Genomic DNA, 26,478 nt, shown 5'->3' on the forward strand with positions numbered 1-26,478 from the left:
TTACTCTGTTAAATTGTATTTCACGTCAGTCCTAATGTTTAAATCAAACAATTAATCCAAATCAACACAATACATTCTAACAGTTATACTCAGTCTTTTATTTTACTCTTTCCTGTGTGTAGCTCCGCTAGCTTGACATAGGCACTTACAACTCGGTTTAATAAAAGACGACGTTTTCAAGATGTTACTTGTTGAATAACACACAGGACAAAACTCAACAAGTTCTGAAAAATAGAGCGAGTAGACGGTTTAATTGGGAAGCATTAATTAATCGAAAGCAGTAGTCGCCCGCCATTTTGTTTGCTAACAGCTAAGAAGTTTTGACAAGCACACAATTGCGTGACTCAAAATAGTATAACCTTTTCTACTCCCCCTAGGCCGCCAAGTAGATTTCCTCTCCGCCTACAATTTTATTAGAAAACGATTAACTTTAATGGCAGCAGCAACGTTGGCCCGCATCCAGGTGAGTGATTTTTGTGTGTGTGTTTTTTACAAGTTGGTAGCAAGGCAAATTATTCCAAACAAGGTGTTGCAGTGAGTGCGACACAAGCTCAATTTACTAAAACTGTTGTTCTTTTTTCCTTTCTCACTGAGCCATATTTGTAACATGTACACACTGTTTGGTTGTACTGTGATGATTTGCTTAAAAAAAGTTAGGGAAGTTAGTTCAGTGGACTCACGCAAGCAGTTCTGTTTTTTTTCCAACAAACAACAAAATGGCTCTTAATCGTTTAAGGGTGCATATTACACATTCACTTTTTAATAATTATATGTAATAGTTGTGTCTGCCAACTGTGACATTGTACAACCAAGTAAAGCTTAAGTTATTTTCCAAAGGATAATTTTCCTGTAACGTCAACACATTTCTGGCCGTGGCCGCCATGCTGGAGGTCTTCGCATTGTTTTGGAGCTGTTCTCATTGAATGTTTGAATTGATTAGTTAATCGACGTCAAAAATGTTACTGTGCCGTTTTTGGTTTGCAATAATACAGGTGGGAGAGAGAAAGTCTCGTTTCACCGTTTCCAGGCACCAATTTGGAATCAGGGTGAGAAGAATGAAGATTTATCAAGGAGAAGACAGAGATTGTGGCTTTCACAAATCAGCAGAGCCGAACTCACTCCAGCCAGTAAGTAAGTCATACGTTAATACGTCAGTGTTCTGAACACTCTGTTGAAGTTAAGTTTTAGCGCTTAGCAGCCTTACAAAATGCGTGTTGCATACTGTAGCCTACATACAGTACTTACCTCCATTTTCAATGTTTTTCATTTAGTTGAGTATAAAATATACAGTAGATCTCACCTTGAATGTCAGTCAATTGTTGTTATGGTATTATATTAAATCTAAGTAAAAAAAAATAATAATTTGATTATTGAATGAGAGGCCAGCTTTGTGACGTCTTGCCAACTTTTTACATGTACTATCTGCATCTCAAGGCTGTCATAAATCATTGAATTGCCTTTTTTTTTTTTTTTTCTCGATTTTTGACTTGATTTTTTTTTTTATTTGCAACGCTAACTCATAACATTTTCAAATAACTTGGACATCCGAGTGACGAAGCTCCTCCAACTGGAGGCCAGAGAGCTGTCCATCACAAGGCAACTTGTTGATTTTTGCGGAATGTAGCGCCGTCGGGAAGACAAATGTGCTGCCAAGAGGGAAGATTTCCATTCTGCAAAGCGCATGTGACGATGTCGTTGGCGTTGTATTTTGGTCGTTGTCGTTGCGGGGATGGTTGGATGCCGCCACGGGCGCAGCGTGAGAAGGCATTGATCTGCTTCCAGGGCTGCTTCTTGTGTTGTTGCATCACCACATCGGAATATTGAACTTGATACCATGGAAATGATTTTGTGGTGTGTTAGTTGTGCACACAAACATTCATAAAAATGTTGTAGTGTTCAAGTCATTGCAGTGATCCAAGAAGCCGAGGCATGCGTTGTCTTCCCGACGTAAGGTCAACCTTGTCTCGACTTGCCCTGCTTGCGCTCAGATGCTTCACACATGCGACCTACATGTGCCACAAAATGTTCCCCCTCAAAAATGAAGACATTTTCTCTAAAAGTCAGACTTTCTTCTTAAAAAAAAAAAAAAAAAAAAATACATTGAATTTATTTTTATTTTTTTAAAAATGACCTTTTCCCCTTGAAAAAAAAAATTCCTCTCAAAATGTAAGACTTTTTTAAATCACTTTTTTTTTTTTACCAAATGAGTATGGTTTACCAAGCCCCCCGGTGACAAGGATGAAACTCGAGGGGACGCGACGTCTGACGCACAGATGCTTCTCGGGGTCCTCACCTCAGTTAAGTGATCCCTTCACACACGGGGGGGGTGCGGGTGGTGGGAGGTGCAGCGCTTTTGACCACTGGGCCTCCCCCACCTTGAATGGCCTTGTTGAAAAGCGCGGCCATAAATTGCGGGATGAGCCTCAAACCTCCCTCAAACCCCAACGCCCCCCCCGACCCCCCTCCCTTTCTCTCGTCCGTCCGCTATCTCTTCCCCCTTCCCGTTCAGCGAGCGGTGGTTTCCATCTCGGGCGGCCTCTCGCTCTTTAAAGAGATGAAAGGATAAGCAGAAGAATGGGCACAAAAGGCGACCGGGCTCGTGTTACCGGGACGGCCCTCAGAGAGCGCCCATGAAAGGCTTTTCGGGATGGGAGAAGACACGGACACCGACAGCGAGATGGCCTGTCCTCAAAAGACGTTTGGCACGACTCGCCCACGCTAAAATCGCCGGCGCACCTTTGTGCTCCGCTCGCTTCAAATCAAAACGTGCTCTTAAAGCCGTGGCACTAAATGTCACAATAAGATAAGTCTGATTTCTGACTCCATCTTTGAGTTCTGAGTCATATGCATGTATGCATGATGTCAAAACCTGACTTGTATGTGTCCTCAAATTTGTCTTCATCTGAAGTGAACAAAAGGTGATATTTGTGCGCACACTAAGTGTTAAGGGATGAAGTGCTGCCTCCACCGGTGAAAACAGAGTCCACTCTCTTCTTGTGAGGGCTTCCAAGTTTGCGGTCACTTTTCTTTTTTCGACCCGCTGCTCAGCAAGTATTCTCCAGCTCCGTCTCTAGTTGTTGTGGAAGCGAAAAAGCGCTACTGTGCATTTGCACCGGTGTCGAAGGGTTAAAACACATTTCAGCAGGGTAAAACTAGCCTGTGTAATTGTGTTGTGATTCATTTTTCTTGGGATATTTTCACAGAAGCATGGTACAGACATGTTATTAAGATGCCTCGGAAGTGGTTTCAATTGTGGGGGGGCAAAAATGCGTCATATTTCTCCGTTAAGGACTTTTGCAGGTTGCAACGTTGTTCTGACAGCTCCAGTTTTTCACCTGTCAACACCAAGCAACAAACGGGGTGATTATTAACAATCGTCTTGGGTTTCTTCAGCTCCACTTTTGCTTCTTTAATCGTTTGAGGAGGAATATGGGAATTTTTGTCTACGTTGTATCACAGTGTAGCATTTCAGACACAGTATTCTTGTGTATCTCTTTCAAAGCCACAAAAATCATTGCTATGATCAGGACTACATTGAATCCGAGCCCCCGATTTGTGAATTGCCACTGGCGAGCACACGGGAACATACCAGGAAAACGCACCTATTTACATCTATCTGTGTATTTTTGTCATCTTTTCCTCCATACAGACGGCAGCGGCGTGATGGAAGATTCCCATCGAGGTCGTGGCTGCTTTGGAGTTTATTACAGAGTGATAAACATCCCAAGATGATGCTGAGAAAGGTCTGGATCGCTTTTGGCCCTGGTGCAAGTTAGCAGCTGATCAGATCAAATGTGTGGCTAACTGCTCAACATAATATAAGTTCTCAACTTGAGACAAAGGGCTCTATTTTTCTAGACAGGTGCACATGTGCTTGGCAAGTGGCGCATCTTAATTTTTGTGGCGGGGCAAATCTAGTTTAGCGTGTTTGGGAATTTGCCGTTTTCTATTGCATGTCCCCGACGCACTTGGCAATTTGGTGACTGAAAGTACACTTGTTCTTTGACCAGCAAAAAGTAGGTCTAAGTTGTGGCGCAGGTATCCGTAACGCGATTTGGGTGGATAAGATCAAAGCGCTGGCAGACAGATTGATGGTAGATGTGTGGCGGATATCATCATATTTCATACATAAATATGACAACGGTTTCTATTGTGCACTTGAGTGAATAGTGAGTAAGTGGTCTTGAACATCCGTGGTTCAAAGTACAGTAATAATATAGGCAATTACAAACACTTGACCCGTCCGCCATTTGCACGTTTTTGCTCTTTGCGTCAGGCTTGGTTCATCGCAAAGAGCGAGAGTTGAGTTCACTGGACTCGTTTCAGGTCTTGTAGTAAGGTTTTAACGAGTATTAGTGTTTGACAGCGGAGGCCCCCTTCAAGGATGCACAGTAGCGCCACTAAAATTAGATTTCCGAGATTCCAGACTGGGATCTTCACCATCAACACGCTCCTCGATGTCTCCCTCGCGGCATTCCTCCTCCTCCGCCTCCTCGGCGTTGACTGTCACTCACACCAAATCCTCCAAAAGCCTTCCGCCGTTCTCGGCGGCGGCGTCTTTGCCCGGACTCGCCCTGCGTGCTGGCAGATATTTTGCGCCTGAGGGGGTCACGTCAGCGAGAGTTTGCAGAGGGAAAGTTGTGAGCGCGGACAAACAAAGGTGTCGAACCCAAAGAGCGCCGGTCGTCCCCCTCCTTCTCGTCCCCCTCCTTCTCGTCCCGGTGTCGTCACCTCGGGGAGTTTACCCGCTTTACTGTTAGCACCCGCGCCACTATTTTTAAAAACTTTTTTTTTTTTAGCCCCGCTCATCGCCGGGGTCAAATAGTGCAATCAAAGTCAATGTAAATGTGTTCCGGGGCTGTCAAGTGCCTGCCAAGGCAACAGGTGGCGCTACATCACTAAACTGCCTGATGTTTGGAGTCAATCAGAACATCATATATTTGTGATGTACTCATCTACATTGAAATTTGTATTTGTGTAAATGTTCGTATTGTATATTTAAAGTTATAAAGTGTCAGAGCACATCATCAAAGAAAGGAAAGTTGAACACCATACATGCAAGTAGAAAAATGAATGAAAACAAAGTCAAAATGCTTGCACAATATATATATATATATATATATATATATATGTATATATATAAAATTAACAAATTTTGACAAATGTACTTTTCATGCAAAAGAACAAAAATGGCAATTAAAAAGATGCTCACTAGATTTTTGCAAATTATTATTCAAAAAAAATAACAGCAGCTATGAAATGAGTTGAAAAATATAAAAATGAACCTTTAAAAAAATGTAAATAAAGATGCTACATTGTAATTGAAAAATACATGTATATAATTATGACAAGTATTGAAAAATGAAGTTTAAGAATGGATTCATTCAATTCTGTAAACTGTTCACCCGGAAGGAATAAAACCAAAAATTGAGTTTGCGTGTGGATCAAAAGGCCGAAAAAAGTAGGAAGCGAAACACTTCATTTTCCCGTGAGAAATAATGGAAATATAAACGCAGTGTGAGGATACGCGGTTCGGATAATGGATGGATGGATGGATGGTGTTCGTTTGAACTCCACGCCACAATCCAACAACCCACTTCCTGTTTTCCCCCTTTAGGGTGGGTGGGATTTATGTTTTGGGACAAACAACATGTTCATGAACCCGAGCAGATTTTCATTCTGTCATTAAATCCCCCTTAAATACAAACCTGATCCGATTTACGCCAACAAGTACGTCAACTCTGCACAGACTTTGGCGCCGGCCCACCCAGCAATGCGCCGCTCGGGGCCGTGGTCCCCAAACCTGAGTCCCGCTCGTGTCCAGATGTCACACGGCACGCACACATTTCAGTAGCATGACATAATTGCACACGTTCACTGTTCTGGGACATCCTCCTTCATTGGAAACTCTAATTGGAAACAAGCTATTATGGCAATTATGGCAAATGGCATCGCTGTCAAGGCGGCCGAAGCGTGTCGGATGTCAGACATCAAGTATGGCGACCTCACTGCCGTACCCCGCCTTGCTATATCCACGGGGGCTGGATATTGCGAAATCCCCCCCCCCCCCCCCCCCGATCCCATCCTCTTTCAGTCTGATTTGTTGACCGTTTTCCACTTCTGACATCCTTTCTTCAATCAATGGACCTCGTCAATGAACCTTGACCACACACACACAGAAAGTGATGTCAAGCCCCACATGGTTCCAATTTCAGGGGTAAATGCAGCGCTCCTTGCAATCTGACCCAATTAGCCCGAGTCGGCTGGAAACGTCCCAGCTCTAGACGTGGTGGCACAGAGGTAAAGGTTCAAAGGTGAGGCCTGTGTCTGTGTGTGTGTGTTTGGGTGGGGGGATGGCGGACGGTGGACGGTCGCCAACCGTCGAGCAGCCAGCAGCGAACCTGCTTGCTGCTTGTGACATGTTCGGCACAGGTGCAATAGCAACACGTACGCATCACTTGTCCATATCATAGTTAAGGATTGGAATCGTAACCGCCTCTTGCCTGACGATTCCAGGAAGGAAAAAAAAAAAGAACCGGCACTGCGATCAGAGCTCGTCTGCTCTTGAGGCCGCTGAAAGCAACTCGTTCTCAGATGTGATCGGGCTCACGTCACGGCGCAAGGAAGAGAAAACAATACTGTATCAAGGTCACCGCTACGCCACGTTCAATAACATTTTTGTACGTTTGACGCGAGACAACTGCTCACTTCCATGAAAGGTTTCTTTTCTCATTTCATAAATATCGCAGTGTATCGATTGCGCCTACAGCACAGTATTGATACATGAGCTGGAGAGGATATCAGCCGCGAGTGTGTCGTCATCCATAATAAGCCGTCATTGGATATCGCGATGTACCGTATCACTTGCGCTTGCGATCCAATACACAAGCCGCAAGCATCTGAAGTATGTCGTAACAATTTTCACCTTTTAGTATGTTGCGAAGCTACCAATTAAAAAAAACAAAAGATTTATTGCAACATACTATTGTGATGCAAGGTATAGTTTTCGCTACCTCGAATGTTGCCATTAAAGCTTTCTCGTGGCTTGCTAAGCGATAGTTTTGTATCATAGTTGGTCTTCTGCCAATCCATTATCACATTAGCGGCGCCGTTGGCAGAGTCTCCCGCTAATGCCTTATCGGGAGTTTGGCGGCTTTGTAAAAGGTCAAAGAGAGGAACGGCACACAAGTACTGTATGCATGCACGCACGAAGACTCTGACAAACAAACAACACATGCGGCTACAAGTCGGTCCTGTGCGAAACTGAAATTAGCGCTTGGAATGTTCACCTTGGGGAAAAGCGGCCCGGGCGGGAACTGGAGCAGTTGGCCCAGCAGAGGCCTCGTTAGGGACGACTCGGTCTTTGCTAATTGGCTTAATGAGAAGCAGGCGTTGCTCGGGAGCAGACTGGCGAGGGCCACCGGGCGCCAGCCAAGGCGCCGCCGGGCCCAGGCGCGCACGCCGGCCTCGTTGACGCGCTTTGAGGCGCTCTCGCCTTACAGGCCACCTCGCTAGCGCCGCCAGAGCTCGCCGGTGTCCCGTTGCAGGACGCCATCCATCCAGGACGGGGACGTGTCCGGAGTTAATCATCTAGTTGCAAGCTTAACACCTTGTCTCGCCAGAGGCAAAATGTTACAGGTTGTACACTTTGCTCGCCGTACAACACGCGGGCGAGGGGGAGGGGGTGGGGGGATCGCGTTTCACACGCAGACTTTTGTGTTAGGAAGGCTCAGGCAATTAGCCGCGGATTGATTTTCAGAGCTACAATGGACTCGCCGCGGCCCGCTAGTTCACGTTGCCGCCGTCTCCATCTGCCACTCCTGCGGGACTGGAACCCCTTTCACGCAGCCTGTAAAAGACGACAGTATCCCGCCTTTTTAAATGCATCTCATTCCACACAGTCTGATAAATGCCTGCTCACAAGAGACGCGGGCGAACCTCGCCAAAGGATTACTTTGAATGTCCTTTTAGTTCCGAAGCAAGGAGCCAATTAAGGCACTCGCCCTTGATTATTAACTGTGCTTAACTTCTTTTTACGCTTGTCTGTTGTTATATTTATACGTAAGAATGGTAAAATGAGATTATTTCCATTGGGGACAATCGTCTCTTTGACGTCAGCAGGGAGGAAAAACTACATGGGCCATCATGAAAGAACCTGACATATTGAAGTAGTCCCCGCTGAGCAGAGTCACACTGCCCCCCTGTGGACGGGAGTGTAAGACCCCTTTTGATGTCCTAAAAAGTCCTTGCTTTTCTGCACGCAGCCTTATGAATCTTTTGGCTGATCAGCGCCCAGGAGGTGACCTGCCGTGGCGAAGAGGTGAGTGACGCTCGGAGGGATTGCGCTGGCGCCGGATGAGGCGGGGTGGGATTGGGGCTCGCTGATGGGGTTTACTCCCGAGCAGCAAGCTGTCGTTGCGTATAATCTGCAAATTTCCTCAGATGACGCAAAGACTGTGAGACTTTGCCTCTCCCGTCATCGCCACATCCGTCCTCTTCCTCTCCCGATGCCTCGCTCTTGCCGCGCGGGAGACAGCGACGCTCAGCAGGTAAGCGTCCGGACCTCACCCGTCGCCCTCTGCCCCCCTTCAGTCGGGTCCTGCCCTTTTTTTCTTTTCATTATATTTATTGTTGAAGTTCAGCCTTTGATTGTCAGTTCCTGTTTTCTTTTTTTTTTTCTTTTTTTTTTTTTTAGTCATCAATTTGAAGTGGTTTACCTGGCTAACTAGTAGTTAACCTGGTAGAAAGGTGGTGTTTACTATTAGTTTACGCAGTAGAAAATATGTTTCCTAGTGTTTGATTGGATGGAAGGTGTAGTTTATGAGTGGTTTACCAAGTATAAGGTGAAGTCAACTAGTAGTTGACCTGATGCAAGATGACGTTTCCTAGTCATTTACCCAGTAAAAGGTGGAGTTCACAAATGGTTTAACCAGGTAAATGTGACATTTACTAATGATTGACATGGTAGAAAGGGAGCATTTACTAGTAGTTTTGCTGGTAGATGGGGATTTTACTAGTGCTTTACCTGGTAAAAGTTGTTTACCTGCTAGATGGTGAAGTTGACCAGCAGTTTAGTAGTAGTGTAACAAGTTGAAGTTTTGCAAAGAGAAGGTGATGTTGAGTCGTAGATGAACAAGTAAAAGGCAAAAGGTCGGAGGTAGAATGTGAAGTTTGCTAATATTTTACCGGGTCAAAGGTCACATTCAGAAGATGTATAAGGGATACATTGTACATTTTACTAATAGTTCACCCGCTACATGTTTATTTGTACTTTAATTTGTATGAACGCTGAAGTTTCCTAGTGTTTTGTGTGGTAGGATGTGAAGTTTGTGGCGTAGCTTTACAAGGTAGTAGAAGAAGTCACTCATCATTTACCTGACAGATGATGACGCTTCCTAGTTAGTCTGCTTGATAATAAAGTTTACGAGTAGTTTACCCGGTAAAAGGTTACTCTTACTCGTAATTTGCCTGCTAAAAGGCAAATGTAATTTATAGTTTTCACGGTCAAAGGTGAAGCTGACAAAATGCCTGCCCGGTGGCCGAACGAGACAGCGGGATTGGTTGTGAGCTGCGTGAAATGATCTCCCGGTGCCCCTTGTGCATGCGTGAGGGGGTCAGCACAGCCAAAATAAAATGAAGAAAAGCGAAGAGAGGTTTTATAAATAGCCGATAGGGTGACGAGAGCGGACCTGATTGACGGACTGTGCTTAAGGAGTTCAAACAACAGATTAATACACGCAGATTATCATCCGGGAGAGGGGAGGGACAGGGCTACACACACACACACACGCAGAGAAGGGGTGTCACGATACTCACAATTTCAGCATTTTTCTAAATGTTCTTGTACACATTTTTTCATTATTTTTCCCCAACATTCTAGTCAAATAATGTGTTGACTGGAGGGGGAATTTGGTTTTATACTTCTCTTTATTGTCCACCAAAGACAGAAATGCATGTTAGCACTCATACGTACTGTACCTAATGATGTTGCCCGTCCCTGCCCAAAAGTGCTCCAAAAAGCCATCAGATCAATGTACAAAGTTATGCTTTTTATGGAGTCGACATCGAAGCAGCGTTTTGTATTGCAGCTTCCTCCAAGTGGGGAGGTCGGAGGGGTGGTGGCGGCTTGGGGATTGGATTATACAGTAGATCCATCCCTTTGCAAAGCTCACACCAAACAATCAACTGTTGCAAGTAATCCCCTGGGACACACACTCAGAGACACACACACTCTCACACACACACACGCACCCCCCTACTACTACTATTTTTACAGTAGTCCAATATGTATTTACACAATCCTCATTTGTTGTTCCATTCATGCGTGGAGCAGTGCCCTGACATAAACTTCTGACATTGTCACCCAGCTTTCACAGAGCAGATTTCCCTTGATTAAGACAGTATGACATCATCAGCCCGTCACCAAAATGCAAATGAGAATATTTTTTCATAAGAGCCTCGGGGGAGGTAACAAAACAATTCCGAATCCATGTGAGAAGTCAAGATGGTGACAGTCACTGGTTTGTTTAAAATGGTTACCCAGTTCAAACGACCCTGTAGATGGTAGTTTTCTAGGACAATAGTTCACCTGGTAGATGATTAACTTTATTTGTAGTATATGTGGTAGGAGGTTCTAGAGGTAAAGTTTAACTTTGAGAAAGGTCAAGTTTACTCGTAGTGGGTTACCAGGGAGAAGGCAAAGTTAACTAGTTGTTTGCGTGGTACAAGGTGAAATTAAGTCGTTAAATTAGGCCGTTAAAAAAATGACGTTTGCAAGCGTAGAAGGCTAGGTTTACAATTACTTTACCTGGTAAAACGGGAAGTCAACTCGTAGTGTACCTAAAAGAAAATAAAGTTGACTATTTGTCATGTGCATCGCGAGCAGCTACCGCAGTAAATGAACCTTTCTCTCGGTGGAACACTAAGAAAGGTTGATTTACTAGTGGTTTACCCGCTAGAAGTCGAAATTTAGTACTACAGTAGTTTACCTGGAAGTCGGAAAAGTTTACGTGTGGTTTACCTGTTAGAAGATGAAGTTTACCAGAAGTCTACCCAGTAGAAGGTAAAGTTGACTATTCATTGTTTGCATTTCCTTACGAGTAGAATACTGCTCTGAGAAAGGTCATGTTTGCTAGTGATTTACCGTGTCGAAGATAAACTTAATTACCGTAGTAGTTTGCCCGGTAGAAGGTAAAGTTGACCGTTTGCATACGTGTTGCGAGTGGCGTCCCGCTCTGACGTCGTCATCATCATCATCGACGGCAAGAGCTCGATTACAGTAATCAAAGGCTGCTGTGGTGAGGGATTATCCTGCGCTGTCATCACCCGTTGTCGTGGAAACGTTGGCGATTAACAAATTGTGTCCTAAGTACAATGCCCGCCAGTCCAGATTGGGATTGTGACGGTTGTCACGCGTGGCCGGTCCCACTGGTCGCCGCTGACTCGTTTGTCGTATGTGTTGTGAGTGGCATCCCGCTCTGAGAAAGGGGAATTTACTTGCCACTTAGGTGAAGTTTGGTAATTGTTTACCCGGTAGTACCTGAACTTTACTCATAGTCTAGTAATAGTTTACCTGGTAGAAGGGCTGACGGGGTTGCCCGATAAAAGATGAATTTTACTAGTACTTTACCTGTTGTGTAAATGAATGAATAAAGGATTTTACCCAATAGAAGATGAAGTTTACAAACAAAACCCCTAACTACTTCTTCTACTACCATACATGATTTGTACTGTCTTGAAGTCTGCCCGCACCTTCACAAAGTTGCAAAAGTCACACTGCTTCCCACTTCCACTTCCCACCATAACCTCAGTATTCAGTTTTTCATCCTGGTCTCCCAGAGTGCTGTAGTCTCTACCTCGTTATCCAGGTGTGTTAGCTCGACCCCAACTACTCGGATCTGCCAGACGAAGGTGTTTACATCTTTAAAAATCACTTCCAGTTGGGCCGACTTAATAACGCCACGTAAGTGTACTGAGTGACAGTACAAGTTCGGGTTCTTACGTCTTCCCTCCGCTATGATCTCGTTTCGTGTTTCATTGTCCCGGAGCTCCCTCCGCAAACGTCTTTTTTAAGGGATTTCCCGGCGGCCCACCTGGCAGCTGAGGACAACCACCTGTGAGTTCTCGGCGCTGACATCCAGGATTTACTGGAAGCTGCCCGGTCCGGCGGCGCTCTGAACCCTCTGACCGCCATGGCTCCTGTTTTTTACTAGCCGCGCTAAGCTGTAACGTGACGCAACGAGCCCAGAGCTCTGCTTCGTTCTCCTGTTTCTCTCATCCTATGATCAGCATCTGTTTCCCGTGGTCCCATAAATTGTAATTAAGTACTTTTCAGGCAAAAAAAAATGGGGGTAGGCTCCTCTGAGGCCGGTGAGGCCTCACCTTGAAACTGCTCTGACATTTCCTGGAGTGGCGAATAATCTGCCTGCTGGGGAAGCTAAAAGATTTGCTGAACAGGTTGACGTCTTGAACCATGTCCTTGTAGTTTAATCGTCAAAACCTCCACCCTCCAGATTGTCTCGATTCTCCTTTTGTTGTCCAACTTTTGGACAACGAGCTTTGAGTTGTGTTGGAACAAGGAACAGTGAGGAAAGTTTCTTTTTTTTTTTTTTTTTTTACGTTGAAAACATTTGTGCTTTACATCAAAAGATGGATATCAAAAAAAGAGATCAACATTTCAGATTTTATATAAGCGTGGGATCGGGTCGGATTCTTATTGTACAAAATGTCAGCATATCGTCGCTGTCCTGTGAAAAACGTATGTCCACTTTTGGATTTTTAAAAAATGTTCACGTTAATGCGATCTCTGTAACGCGGAAACCCCATTCACGTAAACATGAAAAAAAATGGTTTGACAATTTGTTGGATCTCTCAAATCACCAGAGCATTTTTTAAAGCGAGTTCATAGATTTGGTGTCAAGTTATTTTCATGAAACTTGTTAATGATGGATAAATATAGCAGACGGCGTGCTGTGCTCTGTGTTTGTTTACTGGGCAGCACAAAGCCGAATGTTTTTGCCACTGTACCGAGTGCCCACACACAATTTCGGACAGAAAAAACGGACAGTAGGGACGATCAAATGTGATCTTTCTCCCGTGCAACCTCTTCATAACCCCGCTGTCCGGCAAACAATATCGCGGCGAAGAATGACATAAGGATCGAAAAGAGGATTTGTGAAGACTACATCAGAGGAGCCTCCTCCCCCCACTACTCCTGTCCTGGCCGCACATTCGATGGGAGGATTACATCCCTGCCATCCAAACTGTCCGGGACGTTCTCTGTCTCCGGACATCACGTCGAGGTGGGGGGGGGGGGGGGGGGGTCAAAGGATGAGCGTTTGAGGTCGACTGGTAACTCTGTTTTCGTGTCGGTGATTGTCCTGTCTGTTGGATTATAATCTGTTTGAAAAGAGGGACGGTCGGCGCTCTGACGTAGACTTGGCTGGCGGCGCCGCTCTCCAGATGTGTTTACATGAGGTAGTGGGAGTCTGAAACACAGACAGGGGATGCGCTTACAATCGGAGCTTTTGTTGCGTTGGAGGCCGTGAGAATGTTGGGAGGGAATTGTGTTCTGTAACAATCCTGCGTTGAACCACGGGAATTCAAATAAGACGGTCAAGAACTAAAAGTGCTTGCAGATGACAAATGCTATTGTCTATGATGCCGTAGAATAGGGGTGGGAATCGGGAAGTAACACACAATGCGAGATTCCGACATTTTTCTCGCAATGACAAAATCCCGATGATGCCATAAGCAAAACATCCGTTATCGGAACCGCTTATCCTCACCCATTGGGGAAAAAAACATGGATCACAATTCTCAGGAAAACATGTTTGAAGATTCATTTTGCATACGGGATATGTGCATTGTTCCAGGTTGTTGATTTTTCTAAAATTATTATTATCCTGCTCCATCTCCCTGAAAAACAATTTGAACAGGTGATCTGTTGGCTGGAATTTGTCATTCAGGGTGCCACTAGCTTTCTATGTTAGCTTCTCCAAGGAGAGGACAACCAAAGAGTTTTTGTGTGGTGTTGGTGACCGTCTGGAGCTCCTTGAGAGGGCGATATTTGTCAGGATCCTTTTCTCAGAAGTGGAGTAGCTGCTGTTCCCTCTTCATCCAGGTGAGCTCATGTCACACGGCTTCAGGCTCAGAAACTTGGAAGAGCCTCTCCAAAGAATCCCTGTCAATGCAGATTCATATTTGTTTCTCAAGTCTGCTATGTGTTTTTGTGGTGGACTTTGAGGATCAGGTTGTGGCTGGTATACAGTTGTGGGTATGCAGAGTCTACAAGAGGGGACTTGGCACGGATACCTGTGGGGTGCCAGTGTTGAGGCTGGAGGAAAATGCGGGCTCCTCTCTCTAGTACTCTTGGTAGGCAGTTGCTGAGGGTGTCCTTTAATCTACAGGCAGGTGCAGTGTGGGGGGCCTATTAAGGAAGAACTTGAAGTACCATATTGCGTTTTTACGATACAGATTATTGATTGAATGCTTTTACTGGATTACGTAAAAAAAATGTCTTGGCTTTAAATAATATTGACATCTTATGTTGCCATACTTAAATCGATTATTGTGGATATTTGGTCCCACTTTTACTAAATATGCACTAGCGGTCGGTATTTCGGAGTAAATTGCGATATGATATTGCGATATTTTACGAGCATCACAGCATTCAGTCGAGACAGAAAATTTCACAATAAGCAAACAAAAATCAAATATATGAAATAATTGGATACAAAACTGCAAATGCAAGTCTACTGTACAATATACCAGTTGGCAGCCATTTTGATGCACGCCACCCACTGATGCTAAGGTACATTATATCTCGTATATGGCTGTAACCTTCACGTTTCTCCTTGCCTCCGTGTCCACAGGCAGGATGACGAACCAGGCCACAGTCAACCAGTCCAACGCCAGCAAGCCCAAGGCGGGAGCAGAAAGTCGGCAGGATGACAGTACCGAGGTGGGCTACAAAGACGCCGGCCACTGCAGCCGCAACACCCACAACCTCCTGCTGGGCCTCACCGTCGTGGGTATGTGCCAGCGGCAGCTTGCCAAGCATTTACCTGGCTACTTGAAGCCAGAATTGATACACCTCACTGAGACGTTGACAAACAAAGCCGTAATTTCCCATCTTGCACCTGATATGTCATTTGTAAAGCGACTGTTGACTCAAGTAAGGCTCAAACGAGTCCTCAAGTAATTTGAGTACCTCCGTCCCAAAAAATGCCCAATGCTATGCATGACAAGAACACAAGGCCAACTCCAAATTAAACCTTACCTTACCAAATAATATATGGACATCAATGCCGAGGTACGCTTTTATTTTGACGTTGTTCCCGGCAGTGTAGCTCGGCTAACTTGACTCGTCTTCCGGACTGTGTTTGAGGCGTTTAAATTGCCATCACAAACTATCGCAACAACACGACGTCCTCAAATAATGTTCAAGCGCTAATTAAGCGTGCTAGATAAATGAGTTCATTACGCTGACACTGTATTGTACGGTGCCCGTTCAGCGTTTAGCGGCGACTGTGCTAGCGCTAACTAGTAGCGCTCAAGTGCCCCATGTAGGCTGGCGAGAGCAGTCGGATTACTTTTCAAAGGCAGTTTATTAGATGTACTGTAAATGACTCTGCAAACTTTGATGCTGACAGCCTGACAGTTGCCGTTCCCACCGATTACTTTTGAACAAACCAGGCTGAAAGCTTTTGTCCAACCTCTTATTTATCCATTCCTAGATTGAGCACTCTGTTTCCAATACTTTTGTCAGTCCCAATGAATGAAATCGTATAGAATAATATTGATAATAATGTGTTGCCGTGATGGTGTGTCAGGTGTGGTGATGGGAACGGTTCTGGGCATGCTGCTGCGCTACATGAGGGTGACGGACAGCTCGGCCCTCACCATGGTCTCCTTCCCGGGCGAGATCCTCATGAGGATGCTCAAGATGCTCATCCTGCCCCTCATCATCTCCAGCCTCATCACAGGTCGGCTGACGTTGGGTTTTCATGGCTCAAATTGAGGCAGAGGTGGCACCATTCGATCCTGCGTCCCCCATTGTGTATTCAAACTCTAAAATGTTCAGCCAAACTATTTCATTTTGAAAGTTCACTAGCGTTGCTAACTTGTCATGCAAAAAGCCATAGATGGGCTAACATAAATGAGCATGGACGTTTCAGTATTTCTAAAGCTTCAAACAACACATTTGACATGCAAGAAACAATTTGCAAATAATGAAATGTGTTTCAGGTCTGGCCGGTCTGGACGCTCGCTCCAGCGGCAGGATGGGCAGCAGAGCCATGGTGTACTACATGAGCACCACCATCATCGCCGCCATCCTGGGCGTCATCCTGGTGCTCAGCATCCACCCCGGCAACCCCAAGCTCAGGGGGGGTGCCACCGTCTCCGCCCCGCCCAAGAACCAGGAAGTCAACAGTCTGGACGCCTTCCTCGACCTCATCCGCAACCTCTTCCCGGAGAACTTGGTGCAGGCGTGCTTCCAGCAGGTCACTTGGCTGCCTCTGTCTCTTGGTTCACCTTTCTGGTGATGTCGATTTTAATTTTGCTCCAACTGTGTGACTGAAGGTCCAGACGGTGTTGAAACAGGCGGCGGTGGCGGCCGCAAACCAAACGGAACCGATCATAGTCAGCAGAAAGAAACTGGAATACAAATGGGGCATGAACGTTCTCGGTGAGAGTACAACTACTAATACCACTACTACTACTACTACTACTACTACTACTACTACTATTACCTCCACTGCTATTAATACTACCACCACCTCTACCATTACCGTACCGGTAAAATCCTTTGAATAACACGCACCCGAGTCCTTGTCTCTTCCAGTGTAGGCATTGATTTGATTAATTTTTTTTAAACAATTTCTTAAGTTTAAAATTGATTGATTGTGTGTTGCTTCAGGCTTAATCGGCTTCTTCATCACCTTTGGCATCTGCATGGGCAGGATGGGCGAGCGAGGCAAAATCATGTGCGACTTCTTCAACATCCTCAATGAGATCATCATGACCATGGTGTCCATGATCATGTGGTCAGTGGCTTGCTTTCATCCTGGGCTGGAACCAATACTTGCATTTGCGATATTATTGGAGTATGATATAAAACGTGATTTTTTTTAATTTAAGAGTAAGGCCAGGCTTCTCGTTGATGTGTTCCATGAAGACCAACAAATAACTTAAAGGCCCTGCTCCTTCTCGCGCGGCATGTTAGTGGAGGAGTAGTAAACTTGGCCACATCAAAAGCCCTACCAAAATAAAACTTTTGAGGGAACGCCACACATAGCCCTGAATAGGTTTGTTTTTATTACGTTTTACGGTAAAAATGTCTATTTGACTGTATTTGGTCCCCCCCAAAAAATCGCAATTAAATTATTTTCCCACATTGTTCATCCTGACGCCACTTTTGCAAAACATTTCTGCTTTTGCTCACTTGGGTCAGCGTCTGCGTTATTTTGACATGCTGGAGATAGCGCACATGGCGGCTGCTGACAGTGACGGAGAAGGCTAGGGAAGAACTTGCACACTGGACGCACTGTGGGAACCCGCCATCAGCGGGGTGGGGGGATTCTGTGTGAAGGACGTGGACAGATGGGACCCTGGACTCTGTGGTATGCACACATGCTCGGGGAGTACGAACAATGTTGACTTCCCCTGCGGGGGATGATGTGGAACATCTCCACAATGTAACCACCCAGCAGAGGTGGCAAAAGTACTCATACCCTGTACTTAAGAAGGATTATAGAGAGTGTAAAAAAAAAAAGACTCTGGTAAAAGTAGAGGTCTTCACTTAAGTTAAAAATGAGTGTTCACTCTCAATTACACTAAGTATAAAAAGTCTACACCCCCCCAGTTCAAATGCCATTTTTTTTGTGATGTAAAAAATGAGACTGGTATTCCCTTCAAAACGTTTTTCACCATTAATGTGACTAATGACCAGTAAACCTTAAAAAAAAAATCTTTTCAAGAGCAAAGATCCGCACGCACTTGACACCTCCCAGAAAGGATTTAGAATGTCCTGGAGATGGCACAAAGAAGGCGGCAAAAAAACTGCATGAAGCGCCTCAACTCCGCAAGTAGTGAATCACTTGGGACGGAATGACTTCAACTACTCTAAGTCAATACCATTGTATTTGTGCTTTGTTACTTCCCAACACTGCAAACCAGCGCTGACATCGGAGCAAAGAAAGACGAGCGGCTCAACTGCGGTGGGCGGTGAAGAAAAAAAAAACAACCTGTCCATGTACAGCTGGTCACCAGAGGAAGCGTGCATGCTCGCATCACTGTGCGCTATGTAAACACATTAGCCAGCAGCTAAACACAGAGGCCAGTGTATACAAAAACGTGCATTCTACGAGGAAGGCATCCATCAGCGCGCACGCGGCACGCTTCGGAAGAACAAGCGCCACTGGAAGCCGATGTCGGAAACGCAGCTGAGCTATCTGGAGTGGCGCTGCTGCAGAGAAGAAGCAACTGGACGGGAATTTGAGCTGCCGGTTGAAATGAAGATTGATGCCATGCCACGTTGAATACAAACAAGTTTTTCAAGCAGAATGAAGAGCGCAGACTCCCGCCGAGGTCCAACAGACAATCTGATCAGTGTCACTTCAGACCTGTTAGGTGGCAGATGGCTATCACAGCTCCATCTGCTGGATCTGATGGCTCACTTGGCCCACTTGGCCCCAATGCAAGTGGACTGTAACAACAAAGAGTCAAGTCCCAAATGAATGTCAATGAATTTGCTAGTCTTATTTCCCTAATTTATTAACTTACTAGAGCTCAGACTCGCAACCAAAATCTCGTCTTAGCTTGCGCTAAGCTAATTCTAGTAATGCATAATAATGCTCATTAGCTGGTGAAATATTCCCATACACCTGCAAACACTTCCGGGCATCTGCTGGACTGTAGCACGTACGTAGCTTTCACGCAGGTGCCCTCCCCACATAGATACGTCACACGCATGGAGTGCCATCGCAGCCTCCATGAATTCTCTTCTGGTGTTTATACAGCAAAGTCAAACTTGGAAACATTTTTGCAGGTATTCCCCAGTGGGCATCGCCTCGCTGATCGCGGGCAAGATCGCGGCCATCGGGAACCTGGAGTTGGTGGCGCGGCAGCTGGGCATGTACATGGTGACCGTCATGGTGGGCTTGGTGATACACGGGGGCCTCATCCTACCCGCCATCTTCTTCGGCATCACCCGCAAGAGCCCCTTCACCTTCTACTCGGGCATCTTCCAGGCGTGGATCACCGCGCTGGGCACGGCCAGTAGGTGAGAAAGATGCAATCGATCCATTTGTAGGTCAGCTACAAAAATAAGTTAAAAAAAAAAAAGTTTTTTATATGTATGCATGCACGTTATGCGTATGACAAATAGTTTGTTTTGTTGGAAAAATAACGAACAAATACAAATTAAAATACAGTATGTTTGAAATATATAAAGCTTTATTTTAATGATAAACTAATTTTATTCTCATTTTATTCTATTGTAATCCATCTAAATAATAATCAATATATTAATCATTTAATAAAATAAATACCAATTTAGTAACTATTTGTAGGATTGTTAATTTACATTTTATTTTATTTTGTTATTTATTATTGTTTTATTTTTATTTATTTTATTTACTTAAAGTAAATCAGCTAAGTAATTATTCAATGCCATAAATGAATAAATGCATGTAGGCTTATTTTGATAATGCAATTATAAAAATTCATTCTCATTTGCAATTATAATAATTCATTGTCGCAATTATAATAATTTATTTCATATCTCATTCTCATACTTCAGTACTGTATGTGATTATTTAATTAAAACATTTTAAATGCTTGTTACTTTTGTAATTTTTAATCCCATTAACCAATTAATGTAATGAATTAATTGGTTAATGGGATTATTCTTTTTAAGATTTTTTTTGTACATGTACATTATCAGTTATGTAATTTTAAAATTATATCTTACAGTACTTATTTTAAAATATATATATATTTTTTTTTACCACAACTACAGATTACATGGCCCATCTTTGTGTTTTCAAACACCAATGTGGCGCTTGAGCCCAAAAGTTTTCCCGTTCCCCAGGAACAACAAGCAAAGCAGAGTCCAGTAGTTCCAAATGCCAAGCAACTGTTATTTTGCCACAGAACTTGAGTCCAAATGGGAAATCCTATCAAGGTCTCTTTCCTCTAATGATATTACGAGCCCAGCTTAGCCCCTCCCGGGAATCAAATTCCTCTAATGTACGCGGGATGGCCGGCGTGGCCCAGAGCAGCTGGCCGGAGGAGGCTTGCTCCCGCTCACGTTTCCGCATGATTTGGTCTCCATGCCAACCTCTGCGTCCCCCCCTTCTGTCCTCCACCTCCGCACATCACCACCTGTCTGCCTATTTTATGACCGTTGTTTTAATGTTCAGCGCTGGGACCTTGCCGGTGACGTTCCGCTGCCTGGAGGAGAACCTGAAGGTCGACAAGCGCGTGACCCGCTTCGTGCTGCCCATCGGCGCCACCATCAACATGGACGGCACGGCACTCTACGAGGCCGTGGCGGCCATCTTCATTGCGCAGATGAACGACATCACGCTGGATGGCGGCCAGATTGTCACCGTCAGGTCAGGCTAAAATAAAATAAATAAATAAAAAACACTAACCGTCATTTAAAAAAGCGATTCATCTGTCAATTATTTTGTTTCAATCAATTAATTATTTAATTAATTGTTATTAATAAGTCCATTTTTATGATTCTGTTCTGGTTAAATGCACAGTGTATTTCATTGACGTGTGGATTCCCTTCTTGGGAACGTCAACCCGGTCATGAAAAATCTCTGATTTATATGAAAAATGTTGTACAAAACAAAGTTAGGGCAATAACAATGTAAGCTCTCTGGCAGATGTAATGTATTTCAAAGTACTGTACTACATGTTGAGATGTGGCAAATTCAATTATCCAAAGTTTTTCTTCTTGTGTTCCTTAGGATCCTAGCAGCACTGTTTAGACGCTGTGTGCGTGTGTGTGTGAGTGTTTCCCATTTGCACATAATCGATTCCTGGCGGAGGTCTAGTCTGTTCCAGCAGACTTGCACTTGCTGACGAGCATTTCTTCTCTGCGCTTTGTTGTCTGTGGTTTGTCGGCCTCGCATGGTGTAATAATACCAACATTTTACTGGCCGCCGCATCTGTCTGCAGTTAAGTGGCTTTTTTAAACCGGCCCGCTTTCATGTCGCTAAAGTTCAAATCCCCCCACGATGGCGCTAGGTCACATTGACTCACAAGTCCTTGGGAAAAGCGCAACTAGTCGCCGTTGTCAGCTTTGCTGTACGCAGATCAACTTGACCATTCCTCAGAGGGATGGCAAGCGGAGCGGTCGCAGTCGCCCCGACAAATGATTCAGAGTGTGTGCAAGTATTTGATTAATGACAGCTTGACCGCCAGAGTCTCTAACCTCTAAATACTGTATTGTCTCTTGTGGCCGAGAGATGGTCGTAAAAATGCGACGCATTGCAGACTATCGTCTTCACAGATGTAGCATGTTGTTGTCTACAAATGAAGGGAGAAAAATATATGCTAAAATTGCCAAGTACTTCAAAAGAGGCTTCTCAATTTTGAAAAGTCAAGCCGTTCCCTCCGCTTTTGCTGTGAGCAGGTCTGTTAAATGCACTGAAACCACCCCAGTCGACTGTCAATCAAATGCCAAAATTACAACCCGGTAAAATGAATGCTACTAACATCTTTCTTATGCCTCCACATAACTGCATGTGTAAGCCGCAAAAATTTATACAGTCAAGTCTTTGGTGGCTGGAATATATCCCACGGCGAGGTTTTTCCACACCGCAACAATAAGGCGTTCTAAAGCGGTCTCGTCAGTGCAAAGCTACCGTCCACACGTTGCCTGTCACGTTGGACTTTTTTTTTTTTTTTTAACCTTGCTCTTCTACCTCCTCTCTATGACCTGCATTGCCGACATCAAGGCTCTATCTGAAGGAAAGATGCTTTTTCAGAGTGTAGGCATAGCTAGCTCGCTAGCTAACTAACCGCTGATGTGAATGAAGTCGCCGAAGTTCTTATAACGGAGGAGGAAAAGTTCCAAATTCAGGGTCGTCGACAAAGTTCCTTCGGGTCGGGAAACTGACTGGGGATGCAGTTGTGGTCGTTGACGCCGTTGTCCTTTCTCATGCCAGCATGACGGCCACCCTGGCAAGCGTGGGAGCGGCCAGCATTCCGAGCGCCGGCCTGGTCACCATGCTGCTGATCCTGACGGCCGTGGGCCTCCCTACGCAGGACATCAGTCTGCTCATCGCCGTCGACTGGCTGCTGTGAGTCAAAGGGGATTTAGCGGCTTGATGTCAATAAAACGGGGGGGAACTGTTTGCCCACTCAGCGGAGGTGGAGGACTCGAGTCACAGCCTTGACTCGACTTTGAGTCACCAAAATTGGGATTTGCAACTGACTTGTCTAAAACGTATGAAAGACCCTTCTTGACTTTGACTTGGTTTTCATGAAACTTGACTTGCCAAGTCTTGAAACTCAAACATAGGAGACATGACGCAATGACGACATCTAACTTGATCCGTCACTATAAAACCTACAAAGACGTCAACATCACAATTTAGCTCAGCGATGGCTGGTCAAACATGAACTTGGCTTCATGTCGCTTGTGCGTTTAATTGCAAAGACAATCAAGTAATAGACAATCCGAGACGGTCAATAATTGTGGATGTGTTAGACCAGGTGCAGATGCTGAGATATGTTGTTGTAAGTATGTGACTTGCGCAACCCAAGTCATAACTTGTCTTTAAAAATTGAGGAGGGACTCAACTTGCTTTTTCTTTTTTTTGGGCCACAGTAACTCTATCATTTAAAGGTTAAGACTTGAGACTTATGACTCACTCCCTCTACCACTCAGCGACCGGATGCGCACCTCCATCAACGTTGTGGGCGACTCGTTCGGGGCCGGCATCGTGGACCACTTGTCCAAAGCGGAGCTCCAGGAAATAGACGCGGCCGAAATGCAAATCCTCCCGGTGGAGGAGGAACTGGATTTCATTCCGCCACCGCCCATCCTCACCGAGATGGACCTGGTGGACCCGCACAAGCCGCCCGAGCTGCCCCCCCGTTCGCCCCGCCCTCCCAAGCAAAACCACCACGGTCACGTCCTGTCCCAATCCCACTCGGTCACCTACTCGCCGTCCCGTTCTATCCGTTCCCCGTCGCCGCGTTCTATCCGTTCGCCCTCCCCGCGTTCCGTGTGCTCCCACTCCCACTCCCCTCGGCCTTTCCGCGCCCACTCGCCTCGCCTCCTCTGCAGGACGGAGCCGGGCTACTGCGCCCTACCCAGCCACGACAACCAGGTACCAGCATGCTTTGTGCTCCTCGTGTTTAGTTCGATTTTAAGTCATTTTACGTGGCCATGGAATTGCACTGTGTGAAAGTTAGGGAGGTAGATAGAATAGGTAGTCGGATAGGTGAGTAGGTAGTTTGCTTAATTAGTAGCTAGGCTTCTAGCAGTCAGAGAGACTTTAGTTTATAAAGGTAGGTCGACTGTTGAGTAGGTAAGTTAAGATGCATACAGTAGATGGGTTGGTACTGGGTACGTAGGTTGGTAGATAGATGGTAGGTCAGTTGTTTGGAGGTAGGATGGATAGATACAGCAGATGTAGGTAGGTAGGTAGATTGTTAGGGAGGCTGATAGATTGCTAGATGGCTAGGAACTTGGGGGGAAAAAAACCCATAAATGTATGAGGTAATGGTCAAAGGGTTAACGTCCTAATTTGCCTGGAATGACATGTTTGTGTGTGCGTGTGGTCCCATAGCTCCCCGGCCTGCCTCGCTGCTACCGGGACCGCGACCGCCTGCACCGAGAGAGCGAGACGGAGGAGGAGGAAGAGCGAGAACGGGAGCGCGTCCTGGGCGAGCCCAGCGACGGCGAGGAGAGCGACGACACCGCGTATGACCGGCGGCACGCCATTCAACCGTGCGACCTACCGTGAAAATAACAACTAACGTCCACTTGTTGCAATTCATCAAAACACTTCTCATTTGATGCTAAAATTATTAAATGCATTTATCTCTCACTGTCTTGGATTCATCATTTTCAAACCAGAATGCTCCCTCGCGAAAGCCGTGTCCAGTTTGCTACGGTAAGGGGAAAGCTTGTGCATATGTAATGTGCCAGTTCTTGCACCCTCAAGTTGACGGACAGAAATGGCAGCGCAGGACACTGCGTCCTCCATTTTGTGTCATCTCAACTGGACTGGTGGAAACGTGGCGTCGCATGCATCCTCCTTCCGTTTTCCAGCACTTTGCAGTTTTACAATCGTTTTTTTCTTGTGCTTGATGACTCATTGTTGCTGAAAAATGTACGAGCCGCACCGCTTTTTGTTGTTTTGTGTTGACTTTTAGCCTGGTTTTATCTTGTTGGAACGTACACCTCCCACGTTCCGACTCCGCTTGAATGCCTTTCTTTTTTTTGTTTTTTTTTTCGACGTGGCAGGTCTTGTGTGTTGGTATATGTGTGTGTGTGTATGTGGGTGTGTGTGTGTGTGTGCAATAAAAAAAAAAAAAAAACCTCCAAGAGTTCCTTAAAGAGCAGCGTTTTCTTTTTACCTTCCGTGGGAGGATTTTCCATGAGAAAGAGGGTCACACGTCACAGTTAAAGATGAAAAAAAAAAAAAATCACAAAGAAATTACTGGACAAACACGCACACAGGCATGCACACCATTGATGAGACAAAGATACACATATCAACACACTTAATCCTCTCAAAGAAGATGGAGGGATGGTAGATGGGGAGCGGCAGATGGCCAGAAAGACGTCAATCCTCATTCTTCCCAGACAGCATAAGAGCGCTGGATGATTGCGTTGTAGGCCTGGTGTGTGTACATGTTTGTTTGTTTGTTTGTTTGCTTGCGTGTGTGTTGTCAAGTGAGGGGGAGGCGAAAGTTTGACCATGTTCTGACGCATGTTGTTCAATTTTGACGCGGCGGCGCACTAATCTGGCAGGTAGCACGTCACCATTGACGATACACAGAAAATGACACAAAAGTGGGGTTTGTGTGTGTGTGTGTGCGTGTGTTTACTGTTGTCATTATAAGAAAAAGATGGTAGAGGGAGAGGCGAGGTTGGAAGCATTTGTTTGGTTTGTACAGTGGATGGATAGGGCGGGATACTGTATGGAGATGATAGGAAGGTAATAGTTTGTTGGTAGGTGGGGTGGATTGGTGTGTACAGTCGCTAGGTAAGTGACTCAGTCAATTGATGGATTGGATGGTGGGTTGCCACTTAGGTAGGTGGGTAGCTAGGTATGAAGATGTGTGAATAGGTAGGGAGGAAGGCAGGTAAGTAATGGATGGTTAGGTAGGTTATCGATTTGTAGGTAGATAGATGGGTATACTGTATATGCAGGATGGGGAGGTGCTGTAGGAAGGCCGGTTACTGCGTAGATGGATGTGTAGGTAAGTACGTATAGATGGGTTGAAAGATGTTTGGGTAGGCAGGTTGATAGATGGGTCAGTATTAAAGTCGATAGGTATGTAGACAGATAAATTAGGTATTATGTAGATTGGTAGGTGAGTAGACGGGTGGGTAGGTTGGTAGCTTGGTAGATGGATGGGTGGGTAAGAAGATGGGTTGTTGAATAGAAAGTCATGGGGTGGGTTGTAGGTAGGTAAAAACAGTCTGTAGGTAGATTGGTTGATGGGTAGGTAGGTACTGTAGTTATCTTAAGTCAATTGGTATGTTGGTTGATTTTTAGGTCGGTAAGTTGGTAGGTAGATAAATGGCGCAGATAGGTAGATATATCTATGGGTGTATAGACGGCAGTGTAGTTGGATGGTATTTAAATGGAATTCTGAATGGTAGTTTTTTTTTAGGTAGTTAGAGATGTGTAGCTGGGTCGGTAAGTATATATATTGATAGATAGAGTAGACAGATCAAATATGAAACATAAGCACGGACGTAATGTATACTTTTTCTGTCTGTACTGTACTTCGTTCACCCTGCGCAATAGTGACCTCTGCTGCCACTTGCGGTAATTACACCACTCGATTTGACCATCTGTCCTGAACCATTGTGAATTAATGAATTTATCATCTCCTGTTCTGTGGAGCTGATTCTCTCAGAGACTTCTGTGCAGTTGATTTAGTTCAATGCACGCAAACGTATTTGATTCACATGACAAATAAATCATCATAAATGGTACTTGAATCTGTTTTACACAATTACGTATTCCCAAATCGTCATTTTTGAAAACATCAAAGCAAACGTTGGCAGCTTTTGTCCCTGTGTGACATTCCAGAACTAAACGCTCTCTTCTGGTTGGGATTGACTTAAAACAACACACATGTACAGACAGATTCTTTATTAATCAATTATATGTGTGTGGGGATATGAAATGTTAATCTAAGTAGATCCAACGTTCATATTTTGGCCTCTCCTGTTGCCAATTAAGGTCACCAGAAGATTACACACTG

At 45.0% G+C, this 26,478-nt stretch overlaps 1 protein-coding gene across 1 annotated transcript; it reads left to right on the forward strand.

Annotated features, from left to right (window-relative positions):
* Nucleotides 1-174: 174 nt before the first annotated feature.
* Nucleotides 175-24,080, forward strand: slc1a9 (solute carrier family 1 member 9). The gene is made up of 15 exons (XM_086056758.1): nt 175-463; nt 993-1,131; nt 3,650-3,743; nt 8,265-8,320; nt 8,443-8,549; nt 14,874-15,032; nt 15,834-15,986; nt 16,249-16,505; nt 16,585-16,690; nt 16,922-17,048; nt 19,052-19,285; nt 20,427-20,621; nt 22,188-22,322; nt 22,913-23,357; nt 23,820-24,080. Exons 6-15 carry the CDS (start codon nt 14,879-14,881, stop codon nt 23,994-23,996), a joined length of 1,983 nt encoding a protein of 660 aa, XP_085912884.1. The 5' UTR covers nt 175-463; nt 993-1,131; nt 3,650-3,743; nt 8,265-8,320; nt 8,443-8,549; nt 14,874-14,878; the 3' UTR covers nt 23,997-24,080.
* The last annotated feature ends 2,398 nt before the right edge of the window (nt 24,081-26,478 follow it).

Source organism: Filicampus tigris, chromosome 16, assembly GCF_054856515.1.
Source record: "Filicampus tigris isolate MCC_2025a chromosome 16, RoL_Ftig_1.0, whole genome shotgun sequence".
NCBI lineage: Eukaryota > Metazoa > Chordata > Actinopteri > Syngnathiformes > Syngnathidae > Filicampus > Filicampus tigris.